We start from the raw sequence: 13,402 nt of genomic DNA, 5'->3' as shown, positions 1-13,402 counted from the left end.
CGACAGACAGACAGACAGACAGACAGACAGACAGACAGACAGACAGACAGACAGACAGACAGACAGACAGACAGACAGACAGACAGACAGACAGACAGACAGACAGACAGACAGACAGACAGGATCGAAGGGGGAAACAGAAACAAAGCAGTGAAACAAACAATGGCTTTCTTGGACAACCCAGCCATTATCTTGGCCCACATCCGGCAGTCCCATGTGACCAGCGATGACACGGGCATGTGTGAGATGGTGCTAATCGACCACGACGTGGACCTGGAGAAGTGGCAGCTGGCCTCGGTGCCCGGCAGCAGCGGGGGTTCACTGGGTTCGGGCTCCCTAGGCGAAGGGGGCAGCGGAGGGGAGAACCCGGGCTGCGACCTCTCCCAGTCATTGGACATCACCTCCAGCTGGGACTTTGGCATCCGTCGGCGCTCCAACACAGGTAAACAATAGGGGGCTCTGACTGTGGCGGGAGAACCAGTTAGTGGACGAGCGAGCCGTCTGTTGGGGCCTGCCGTGTGGAATCCAGATCAGTGGTTTTACTCACAGAGGCTAGTTGGTCGGTGGTGTGGTGCTTTTTGTTATAGAAGGCAGCAATACAACAGGTTAATGCAGTACGTTTAGTGAAGAGCAGGTTGGGGTCACTTCCTAATTAGCCTTGTGAATGAATTGCAGAAGTCCACATAGAAAATAGTGGTCAATATGTCATTCTCTTCCTGAATGAATTGGAATAGAATTGACCCCAGCTGTAAAGTCTGTCTTTGAAAATCACATGTATTACCCCATGAACAAGCTTATATAAACCACCAGGGAAATATAATTATACAATTAGACTAAATAAAAGTTTCTCTGACAAAAGCCTGGTGTTAATCAGACGTGGGTTTCAAAAGTATTTTGTTTTCTTACAACTACTTTGAGCGTTTGAGCAAGCCTGCTTGGAGCGCTAGGTGGGTGGGGTTTTACACTTTTGGAACTATTCCATTTGTTCCCTTGCGTCAGGCAAGCTCAATCGAGCGCCGCTAAAGTATTTGAAATAAAACAAATACTATTTGAACCCAGGCTTGGGGTTTATTGACCATATTACCCCAGAGGAATTATTTTGGTTGGGTGCACCGAGCAGAACTCAGAACAGTTGGGCCTAGTGGCTGTGAAAGTGGTGTTTGACAGAGGCTGCTTGGTACACGCTGCTCATTTAATGTCCCTGGACTTGTGATTTTCAGAGGTGGACGTTTACATTTTTAGGCGTTTACTTCGAATGCTTCATTTGGTCATTGGTAAACTTAGCATTGACTTTTCTATTGCCAAAGAGCTCTTATTTTGTTTCATTGGTCCACAGAATATTTCCCCATTTAGGCTCGTTTCGATGGGTTTTCGTAAAGTTAAATTGGGGGGGGGGGTTGATATTTTCTCTTTCAGCAGTGTTTACCAATGACCAAATGAAGCATTCATTGAAAAGAACACCCTCCCTACAATCATACATGGGGTGGTTTGGTAATACTGTGGGGTTGCTTTGCTGCCTCTGGTACTGGGGACCTTGAATGTGTACAAGACATTAGGAAATTATCAAAGTATTTTTGGGGTGCAATTTTCAACCCAGTGTCCTAAAACTGGGTCTAGGTTTTTGGGCCTTCCAGCAGGACAACAACTCAAACAAACATTTTAAAAAAAGCACCCATGAATGGTTCAAGAAATAACACTAGCCTGTTCTGGAGTGGCCAGCGATGAGTTCAGAGTTGAAAACAACAGTTGTCAGAAGGCACCACTCAAACATTGACAAATTGATAGCAGTTTGCAACTAAAGAGTGGGCCAAATTGCCAGCAGAAAGCTTCAGCACATTGATGGCTACAAGAAGCATTTGTCTGCAGTTGTCTTCAGCAAAGGCTGTTGAACCAACTATTAGCTATTGGTTGCCAACCATTTTGTCAATACCATTGGTTTTTATTTTCTTAATTCTAATTGTAATCTTAAGTGACCCAGAGAAAAAAACATTTTTGTAGTTTTGACAATCCAATACCAATTTGTAGAGACCAAAAGGTTTTTAAAATTTCAACTCATTTGAGGAGAATTGTATTTATTTATTTTTATTTAACCTAGGCAAGTCAGTTAAAAACACATTCTTATTTAGTTTGGCATGCACTGGCCAAACACTAACCTGGATGACGCCGGGCCAGTTGTGATACAGCCTGGAATCGAACCACGGTCTGTAGTGACGCCTCTAGCAATGAGATGCAGTTCCTTAGACCGCTGCGCCACTCGGGAGCCCACAAGAAATAGGGAATTATTTAAGAAAAGTGCAACGGTGCCCCTGCCAATATATTTGTGCTTCGCCCAGTGCTTTGAAGTGATACATTGTGTTTGGTTTGCAGTACCACTTTGTAGTACATTCAACAAAGCACCACTATACTGAGAAGGATTCTTATTTTGTGAATGATTTCACACCAATGTTTTAATTGTTTGGGTCAGGATGAGGGTAGATTGTGTTTTTTTTATTTTTTACGTATTTTTATTTAACCTTTTATTTGACTCGGCAAACCAGTTAAGAACGAATTCTTATTTACAATGACGGCCTAGGAACAGTGGGTTAACTGCCTGTTCAGGGGCAGAACGACAGATTTTTACCTTGTCAGCTCTGGGATTCAATCTAGTAACCTTTCAGTTACTAGTCCAACGCTCTAACCACTAGGCTACCTGCCGTTGTGAAGTAAGGAGTGTATTGGACCTGTGGCCTTCCTCTTGGTAGGTTTCAAGTTCAGGTCTCAGAACTTATTGTCCAATAAATTGAACCACGCTGTACTTGGTACAGTGAATGCTGATTGGTTGTGTCTCAAAAATCAAACGGACTATAATATGTTTTCTTGGACAAATTCAAGTTTGGGTTCATGGCTCCCGACGCACGCCTTCATGGTCCACAACGTTTTCATTTTTTTTTCTTCTTCTCTTGATTTTATGGACGGTTGGCGCAGCAGTTGTGGGCAGAAGCCATGGCAATCAGGGGGTCGCCGGGGCTTGATTTGTATGTAAATGGAAATTATGCCTTTTGTTCGCTCTGTTGCCCAAATGAAAAAGGACCTGCCTTTTTGTTGTTAACCCTTTCACTCATGGACATCAGCTCTTGAGGACCTTGAAGTGCTTATCAATGACAGGTTATCTGTAAAGGTAGGCTAATGGATAATGTATAACATGTTATTGAGTAGCCATGGATAACATGTTATTGAGGAGCCATGGATAACATGTTATTGAGGAGCCATGGATAACATGTTATTGAGGAGCCATGGAAAACATGTTATTGAGGAGCCATGGATAACATGTTATTGAGGAGCCTTGGATAACATGTTATTGAGGAGCCTTGGATAACATGTTATTGAGGAGCCTTGGATAACATGTTATTGAGGAGCCATGGATAACATGTTATTGAGGAGCCATAACATGTTATTGAGGAATAACATGTTATTGAGGAGCCATGGATAACATGTTATTGAGGAGCCTTGGATAACATGTTATTGAGGAGCCTTGGATAACATGTTATTGAGGAGCCTTGGATAACATGTTATTGAGGAGCCTTGGATAACATGTTATTGAGGAGCCTTGGATAACATGTTATTGAGGAGCCATGGATAACATGTTATTGAGGAGCCATGGATAACATGTTATTGAGTAGTCATGGAGAATCCTCTGTTATTCAACGAAGGTATGTTTTATGATCACACAATTGATGGAGTGAGATTCAAGCCCATGATATTATGTTTTCAACCTTACAGGGATAGGCTACAGTAACCAATTTTTAGTGAACGGAGAATGTAGTCAGCCCACCAAATTGATGGGAATAGCCTAATTTGTTTCTACAGTGGTGCTGTGTCAAACGTGACCCTCAAGGTTATGTAGCTCGCTAAGCGAATTTTGAGTTACTCGTTCACACTATGCACTATAGGCTAGCCATAAACCTCCACGATTTCCATGATGTGGGTTCACTTGAGTCAGGAGGATGCTTGTGTGCTATGAATCCTCTTCAAAGGCAGAGGTGTGCAAGGTGGCTTTGTATGGAATTAACTGGGAACCAATGAGAGTTCAAATGCCTGGAGCACAATTTGATCTATTGTGAGGTGCTTGGGGTTACTGCCAGAATCAGAGGGAGTCCAAAGGCCATCTGAAGTCTGGCTAGTAGACGATCTCCTTTTGGCTCCCTTGGCTCTTGTTGTGTTTGGGGAAGCAGTGGTGTTTTGGGGACTGAGTGTTCTTCTGCCGAGACTTCACCTGAAGTGGCTGACTGTCTCACCAGGACGTCAACAAGAAAGGCGCGAGAAACCAGGGGTGGCTGGTAAGAATCAAAATAAAGGGGAGGGGGGACACAAGTCTGTATAAAACCTGGTATAAAATGTTTTTTCTAGAAAAATGTAAGTGTGACTGTTTGACTCAAGAGTGCCTGAATTGTGTAGTTGTTTTATTTCTATAATGTAGCTGTATAGATCTATTTTATATTAAATTTTAATTCCATAACGTAGATGTATTGATCTATTTAATTTAATTCAAATTCTATAATGTAGCTGTATAGATCTATTTTTTATAAAGTGTAAATTCTATAGTGTAGCTGTATGTCCCAGGAAGACCTCCGTCCAGGTAACTGCCATCGCTGCAGGAAAAACCATTGGGTAGGGTGGGGGTAGTCATCTGTGTTGGGCGGACAGGTTTGACACGGCCCAGCGAGTGTTTCTAGTCGCCCTCCAGTGTTCCTCTTAGCATATCTCACACCTCCCAAGATGTTGTTTACCATCAGTGTCCACCGGGAGAGTGTCCTGCTGTGTCAAATGTACTTTAAATAAACTTCAGTTTCTGTTGTCATTCTCCTTTTGTAAGTGTGTGGCTGCATAGCCCTGACCAATGACAAAGGTAAAAAAATAAAAAAAATGACCCTGACCAATGACAATGATCAAAAATGACCCTGACCAATGACAATGATCAAAAATGACCCTGACCAATGACAATGATCAAAAATGACCCTGACAAAGTTTTAATTTTATTTTAATTTTAATGACCCTGACAAAGGTCAAAACTGACCCTGACCAATGACAGTGGTCAAAAATGACCCGGACAAAGGTTAAAAAAATATAAAAAAATAATAATTTAAAAAAAGACAAGAATGACTTTGTTGATCTGGCTTTTTAAAATCTTTGTTTCATTACTTGTAAGCACTGTTTTATTTACTTCTTTTAAAGCTCAAAGACTTGAACGGTTAAGGAAAGAGCGACAGAACCAGATCAAATGCAAAAACATTCAATGGAAGGAGAGGTCGTCCTCGCAATCAGGTACGCTACATTGATCAATCTCCACGTTGATGTTACAACATCCGATAGCATGTTATAGAAACTGTCAAACCTAGCCGACTGTATATAATGAAATGTAATACTGTACAATATCTAGGCCTAATGCTAAAGTCCTGTTTGACTTGGAATCTTGGCACAATCAATAACATCGGAGAATATAAGTAAGTTGTTCAATCACTTTTGGTTTCCGCCAATGTCTCCACTTCATTTTCTGTCTCCATCGCTTCTGTCACAGCGGAGGACCTGGGTTCCCTGTTTGAGAAGAATGACTTTAAAGATAGACCCAGGAGCACTGGTACCAAGTCGACCCTCTCTCTCCGGCTCGAGCAATGCCCCCAGCAGCTCAACAACCCTTTCAACGAATACTCCAAATTCGACGGCAAGGTAGGTGCTCCCAGATGTCTGGTAATATATATCTGATACTGGTATAAAACTACGCGGAATTACTTAATGTATCTCGAAAGCTTGAAACGGTATTTTTTATTTTTTTGTGCTGCAAAGAAAGACAAATCATGTTTGGTGCCATGTTTCACATACATAAAAAAGAACTAGCAAACGTTCGTTCCTGCTCTCTAAACTAAAGATTTTGCTTCTTTTTCTGATTCCTCCCCAGATGCGTCAGGCCTTTTCCCTGCTATGGCAATGTCATTTACAAGCACTTAGGCAGTAATTCCAAAACTTGGAAACAATCTCCGAATGTATATTGCAATTTTGGAGCAGCTTCTCATCGCTAATGGCACAGGCGAAAGTCTCTGAAGGCTCGGTGACCTTATTTCTGTCATTTTGCTCTTAGACTCGCATGATCCAGAGAAAAGAGCAGACTGGGAGAATTGTGTGTCGAATAAATGTCAGGGTGAATTGCTCGGGCCTTTTACAGGGATTTGTGGAAAAGAGCAAAGGTCGCGGCAAAGTGCCTTGGCAGCTCGCAGACAACCTGGTGGCTCAGATTAAACAAATAGCCTTTGATTCATGCCAAAGACGGCCTCTGCTGAAGGAACCAGGGGACGAGCCTGCCTTTGCCTCTGCAATACACCCCAATACTAGAAATAATATTTACATTACAGATTACCTTTTATAATCCACCACTCCCATCTCTCGTCTCCAGTTTTCTACATCGGCTTATGGGCTTAAAAGCACATGAGCTGTGTTAACATTTCATCAGTGAAATGTGATTCAGAAATCCACTTCACTTTTCTTTTTTTTTTTTCATTGATACGTTATTTTCGTTCGGCAAAGGAGGTAGTCGGTGTGTCACTTTTTCGTCTCTTCCGTGACATCATGTTGCGGATTAGCCAAGTTTGCTCAAAGACACGTCTCTCCCGTCACCAGTAACAGCTGGTCTTACACCGGTCGCGAAGACGTCACGTTTACAGTTGCACTTTTTAGAGCGGGAAGATGAGTGTTTTTTTTCTACGGCTTGCGTTGATTTGGGTCTACGTGTACGAAGCCGGGGGTGGCGTCGGTCGCAGATAAAGATTCATTGCGGCGGTTTGATTTAATGCCCGGGTAATGAGAGGCGTCCATGTGCTCGGGCAGATGTTTACACAGACCTCGCCCGCCCGGCTCTGACAGCAGTTAAAAAGTATAGTCACCGTAATCGAATCTCGTGGCGGGCCGCGTCAGGGAGGAGGACACAGATCGAATTAAACTGCGTTTTAAGATTAATGTGTAGACAGGTAGAGCAAAGAGTGATGGGCTTCTTTTTACCCGCACAACCCCACCCCCACCTCCACACCCACCCCCACCTCTACACCCACCCAGTGTTTTTTAAACCCGTTCTTTGCATTTCCTGTAGGAAGGTCTTCCTAGAACTGTTTACTAGTGACTAAATCCCCAAGAGCAATGGAAGTAAATGAAGTCTTTCTCTCGACTGCAGCTTTTCCAGTAAAACTGAATCATAGAAAAGATAGACCGTTCAAAAACATTTTTTTTTTATCCCCTGGTTCTTTTGTCAGTGGAGAAAAATGATTGTAGAGATTAAAAGGAGAATGTGAGAGAGAGCAAGAGATCATTAAGCCTTGAAAATGCAAATGAGGCTATCTCAGAAAATAATCGAACACGCTGTTCAATTGCTCAGAAATAATACCCCCACCCCCCCAGTTTTTATACAGTTTTGTGGTGGTGACAGGATAATGGTTGCTAGGGGGGGACTATTGATATTCTCTAGAAAACAAACATATCAAGATTTGAAGACCTATATTGTATGTAATCTGACTTGTTGACCACCAATGCCCTTTTTACATTCTTACATAAGACTCTTATTCACTTTGACTAACTTCTCCACAAAATGTGGCCCTTTTTATATTGTTAGGGAGCACCTGGGTAGTCTCTTGCCACAAAGCTATATTTAGGGTAGCCTCATCCCGACAGTGTGTCTGACTCTATTGATGTGTACCTGTGGCACGCACAATGGTCTTTCTTTTCCAATGTACACTCCTTCCTCTCAACCAGCTCCCTAACCTGGCCAATGTACCCTCCTCCCTCACAAACCAGCCCCCAAACCAGACCTATGTACCCTCCTCCCAACCAGCCCACTAGCTAATATGTCCTCTCAACAATAACTACACCTCCAAACAGAAATGTATCATTTGCCCTCAAGGAGGGGTTAATAGCCACCAAAACTACCGGCTAGCCCAACGTTGAGTTTATTGGATATTATTAACCATGGCCCTCAGTGGAAACAGCAGGCCGAAGGCGTGTGTGGAGAGGCCCCCAGGGGCTGTAAGAGACCCACCACTTAAGACTGTCACTTCCAAAGGAGTCCTCAGAGTACCTCTGACCTACAGTTGATCACACGTTGTCATCGTTCAGAGGTGGTGGCTCGGTACGAAGGCACAGAACCCAAAGTTTCGCCTGTCAGACAGGGAGAATTGATCTGCTCATTACCTAACAGCACCAACTCTTCCCTTTAACGAAGGGCTGAAATGAAGCTGCTACATGGCAGGAGGGGCAGAGTGGCAGCTAGCTTCAAGGACCTTTTGTCAGATGGGAGTTGGAAAACAATTGAACAGTTCACCTGTCTAGTTTCCTAACTTTTGGTCTCCTTAGCGGTCGAATGGGTTCCAAAGCTGGTCCCTCTGCACACGAGTAGAGAACAGCTCCATGAAGCTGGTCTCTACACACACGAGTAGAGAGGAGCTCCATGAAGCTGGTCCCTCTACACACACGAGTAGAGAACAGCTCCATGAAGCTGGTCCCTCTACACACACGAGTAGAGAAAAGCTCCATGAAGCTGGTCCCTCTACACACACGAGTAGAGAGAAGCTCCATGAAGCTGGTCCCTCTACACACACGAGTAGAGAAAGCTCCATGAAGCTGGTCTCTCTACACACACGAGTAGAGAAAAGCTCCATGAAGCTGGTCTCACACACACGAGTAGAGAACAGCTCCATGAAGCTGGTCCCGCTACACACACGAGTAGAGAGGAGCTCCATGAAGCTGGTCCCTCTACACACACGAGTAGAGAGGAGCTCCATGAAGCTGGTCCCTCTACACACACGAGTAGAGAGGAGCTCCATTTTGCCATGTAATCTGTTCAGATCCTCTTCGTTTGGCTCAATGAGCTGTGAATGCCTGAGTGAAATAGATATCTCCCATCTGGAATAACAGCAGCCAAAGAGGACCTGACATCCTCCATTTCAATACTACAGGTGACTCTCATTAACTGGAAAAGTTAGAGATATTCTATGGGAACACAATCAGTGGCCGAAGATTTAAAGGAATTTAGACCTGTTGAAAAGATATAGGCCAAAATGAGGCAATATCTGTTTGTTTGGGATGGAGGAAAAGGCTAACGATAAGCCATTTCTTGAGAATTTACTGCCGGAGTTGGAAATCAACTGAAATGTGGGTTGTATAGGAAAAATGTACCTGCTACATTTAAAAAGATTATCTTTCAATAACTTTGACAGAATTATTTTTTTGTCGTTTATACTTCTCTTACCTCCTGTCTGCACCAATAGCAATGACTTTTTAGTGGGACCTGGTTTGTCAAGGACTTCCCAGGAGTTGGAAACACGCACTGGCCTACTGAACCCCACTCTGCTCTGTAGACTGGAGGAAGACTGAACCCCACTCTGCTCCGTAGACTGGAGGAAGACTGAACCTCACTCTGCTCCGTAGATGGGAGGAAGACTGAACCCCACTCTGCTCCGTAGACGGGAGGAAGACTGAACCTCACTCTGCTCCGTAGACGGGAGACTGAACCTCACTCTGCTCCGTAGACGGGAGGAAGACTGAACCTCACTCTGCTCCGTAGACGGGAGGAAGACTGAACCCCACTCTGCTCCGTAGACGGGAGGAAGACTGAACCTCACTCTGCTCCATAGACGGGAGACTGAACCTCACTCTGCTCCGTAGACGGGAGGAAGACTGAACCCCACTCTGCTCCGTAGACAGGGAGGAAGACTGAACCTCACTCTGCTCCATAGACGGGAGACTGAACCTCACTCTGCTCCGTAGATGGGAGGAAGACTGAACCCCACTCTGCTCCGTAGACTGGAGGAAGACTGAACCCCACTCTGCTCCATAGACGGGAGACTGAACCTCACTCTGCTCCGTAGATGGGAGGAAGACTGAACCCCACTCTGCTCCGTAGACGGGAGGAGACTGAACCTCACTCTGCTCCATAGACGGAGACTGAACCTCACTCTGCTCCGTAGACGGGAGACTGAACCTCACTCTGCTCCGTAGACGGGAGACTGAACCTCACTCTGCTCCGTAGACGGGAGACTGAACCTCACTCTGCTCCGTAGACGGGAGACTGAACCTCACTCTGCTCCGTAGACGGGAGACTGAACCTCACTCTGCTCCGTAGACGGGAGACTGAACCTCACTCTGCTCCGTAGACGGGAGACTGAACCTCACTCTGCTCCGTAGACGGGAGACTGAACCTCACTCTGCTCCGTAGACGGGAGACTGAACCTCACTCTGCTCCGTAGACGGGAGAAGACTGAACCTCACTCTGCTCCGTAGACGGGAGGAAGACTGAACCCCACTCTGCTCCGTAGACTGGAGGAAGACTGAACCCCACTCTGCTCCGTAGACGGGAGGAAGACTGAACCCCACTCTGCTCCGTAGACGGGAGGAAGACTGAACCCCACTCTGCTCCGTAGACGGGAGGAAGACTGAACCCACTCTGCTCCGTAGACGGGAGGAAGACTGAACCCCACTCTGCTCCGTAGACGGGAGGAAGACTGAACCCCACTCTGCTCCGTAGACGGGAGGAAGACTGAACCTCACTCTGCTCCGTAGACGGGAGGAAGACTGAACCTCACTCTGCTCCGTAGACGGGAGGAAGACTGAACCCCACTCTGCTCCGTAGACGGGAGGAAGACTGAACCCCACTCTGCTCCGTAGACGGGAGGAAGACTGAACCTCACTCTGCTCCATAGACGGAAGACTGAACCTCACTCTGCTCCGTAGACGGGAGGAAGACTGAACCTCACTCTGCTCCGTAGACGGGAGGAAGACTGAACCCCACTCTGCTCCGTAGACTGGAGGAAGACTGCGTAAAAGAGAAAGCAAGCAGCAAAAATAATAGTTAATAGTTGCTTTCAATGTAGTCCCTGAACAGCTAGAGTCATATTCTAGATGACATCGGAACCTGTGCACACGGCATCGTCCGCCTGGGGGTGGGGTTGCTCGTCTACTTCACCAACCCCCCCTCAGACGCATAGTCGAAGGCCCAAACACCAACCCCCCCAACAAAAAAAACACATCAAGGCCCCAGCTTCCCTATCCTGACATTACCATAGCAACCATCCTGAGACTGTAGCCCGGCGACACAGGGACCAACTAATTATGGTGATGATTAGTGAAACGGAGTCTTGTGTATTTGATTCATCATCACCATGGAGACAGAAAAAAATCACAATCACTTTTTAACAGAACAAATACCTCTCGAGACTTCTTAAGGATTAATTGATGGTGGCTCCGATGCATATTTCTCTTCTGTTGTGGACGCCATCCATCCAGGTTCTTTTAATTTTGCACCAGAGACAGTTTGAGGGCTTTTCTTTTTTTGGTTGAAGATTTGCATCACTTGAGAAATGAAATGAATGATTTCAAGATGTTTCGTTGTTGAGCATATCGATTGGATGAGTCCACTCGTTGATTGGATGAGTGGTTGTGATATGACATGAGTGGCTATACCCTGGCATGCACTGTAAACCGTTTGTTCTCAATGCCCAGTTGTTAAACTTCAAGGTACTGTGTTAACTGATTAAAGCAGACACTTCACCACTAAGGCTGTCTATACACTATACAACTAGACTCTATTTTTGGCCAGTGTGCCGGTTCTCAAATCACATACAAATGGCTTGGGGGCCTGACTTAATTTTGTTATGTTAGCCTGACTTCATTTTGTTATGTTAGCCTGACTTCATTTTGTTATGTTAGCCTGACTTCATTTTGTTACGTTAGCCTGACTTCATTTTGTTATGTTAGACTGACTTCATTTTGTTACGTTATCCTGACTTCATTTTGTTACGTTAGCCTGACTTTATTTTGTTACGTTAGCCTGACTTCATTTTGTTACGTTAGCCCGACTTCATTTTGTTACGTTAGCCCGACTTCATTTTGTTATGTTAGCCCGACTCCATTTTGTTACGTTAGCCCGACTTCATTTTGTTACGTTAGCCGGACTCCATTTTGTTACGTTAGCCGGACTCCATTTTTTGTTACGTTAGCCGGACTCCATTTTTTGTTACGTTAGCCGGACTCATTTTGTTACGTTAGCCCGGACGTCATGCTTGTTACGTTAGCCCGACGTCATGCTGTTACGTTAGCCCGACGTCATGCTGTTACGTTAGCCCGACGTCATGCTGTTACGTTAGCCCGACGTCATGCTGTTACGTTAGCCCGACGACATGCTGTTACGTTAGCCCGACATCATGCTGTTACGTTGGCCCGACGACATGCTGTTACGTTGGCCCGACTCCATTTTGTTACGTTAGCCCGACTTAATTTTGTTACGTTAGCCCGACGACATGCTGTTACGTTAGCCTGACTTCATTTTGTTAAGTTAGCCCGACGACATGCTGTTACGTTAGCCCGACGACATGCTGTTACGTTAGCCCGACGACATGCTGTTACGTTAGCCCGACGACATGCTGTTACGTTAGCCTGACTCCATTTTGTTACGTTAGCCCGACGTCATGCTGTTACGTTAGCCCGACGACATGCTGTTACGTTAGCCCGACGACATGCTGTTACGTTAGCCCGACTCCATGCTGTTACGTTAGCCTGACCTCAATTCAAATTTTATTTGTCACGTGCCGAATATAACAGGTGTAGACCTTACCGTGAAATGCTTCCTTACATGCCCTTAACCAACAATGCAGTTCAAGAAATGGAGTTAAAATATTTACTAAATAAACTAAAGTAGAAAGTAACTCAATAAAGTAACAATGAGGCTATATACAGGGGGTACCGGTACCGAGTCAATGTGCGGGTGTACAGGTTAGTCGAGGTAATTTGTAAATGTCGGTAGGGGGTAAAGAAACTATGCATAGATAATCAACAGCGAGTAGCAGCAGTGTAAAAACAAAGGGGGGTGAATAGTCGGGGTGGCCATTTGATTAGTTGTTCAGCAGTCTTATGGCTTGGGGTTAGAAGCTGTTAAGGAGCCTTTTGGTCCTAGACATGGCGCTCCGGTACAGCTTGTTGAGTGGTAGCAGAGAGGACAGTCTATGACTTGGGTGACTGGAGTCTTGTTATGGCCCCAGTGATGTACTGGGCCGTGCGCTCTACCCTCAGTAGCGCCTTACGGTCGGATGCCGAGCAGTTGCCATACCAGGCGGTGATGCAACCTGTCAGGATGCTCTTGATGGTGCAGCTGTAGAACTTTTTGAGGATCTGAGGACCCATGCCAAATCTTTCCAGTCTCCTGAGGGGGAAAAGGTGTTGTCGTGCCCTCTTCATGACTGTCTTGGTGTGTTTGGACCATGATAGTTTGTTGGTGATGTAGACACCAAGGAACTTGAAACTCTCGACCCGCTCCACTACATCCCCGTCAATCAGCTCCTTGGTCTTGCTCACATTGAGGGGCGGCAGGGTAGCCTAGTGGTTAGAGCGTTGGACT

The 13,402-nt window shown here is 45.3% G+C and overlaps 1 protein-coding gene across 3 annotated transcripts in view; it reads left to right on the top strand.

Moving 5' to 3' along the window:
- Positions 1-13,402, top strand: part of mapkap1 (MAPK associated protein 1) — a 114,052-nt gene continuing 100,650 nt past the window's right edge. Inside the window, exons 1-4 of one of the 3 annotated variants that reach the window (XM_042302710.1) lie at positions 1-442; positions 4,278-4,316; positions 5,212-5,301; positions 5,555-5,703. In XM_042302710.1, the coding sequence (XP_042158644.1) occupies positions 163-442; positions 4,278-4,316; positions 5,212-5,301; positions 5,555-5,703 (558 nt within the window). In that variant the 5' untranslated portion in view covers positions 1-162. Of the gene's footprint in view, positions 443-4,211; positions 4,317-5,211; positions 5,302-5,554; positions 5,704-13,402 lie in introns of all 3 variants that reach the window. The other 2 variants (XM_042302709.1, XM_042302711.1) reach the window with 2 other exon arrangements.

This window comes from Oncorhynchus tshawytscha, linkage group LG20 (genome assembly GCF_018296145.1).
Source record: "Oncorhynchus tshawytscha isolate Ot180627B linkage group LG20, Otsh_v2.0, whole genome shotgun sequence".
Lineage (NCBI taxonomy): Eukaryota > Metazoa > Chordata > Actinopteri > Salmoniformes > Salmonidae > Oncorhynchus > Oncorhynchus tshawytscha.
Note: the sequence above shows the minus strand (reverse complement) of the source record. Positions and strands in the feature narration are given on the sequence as shown.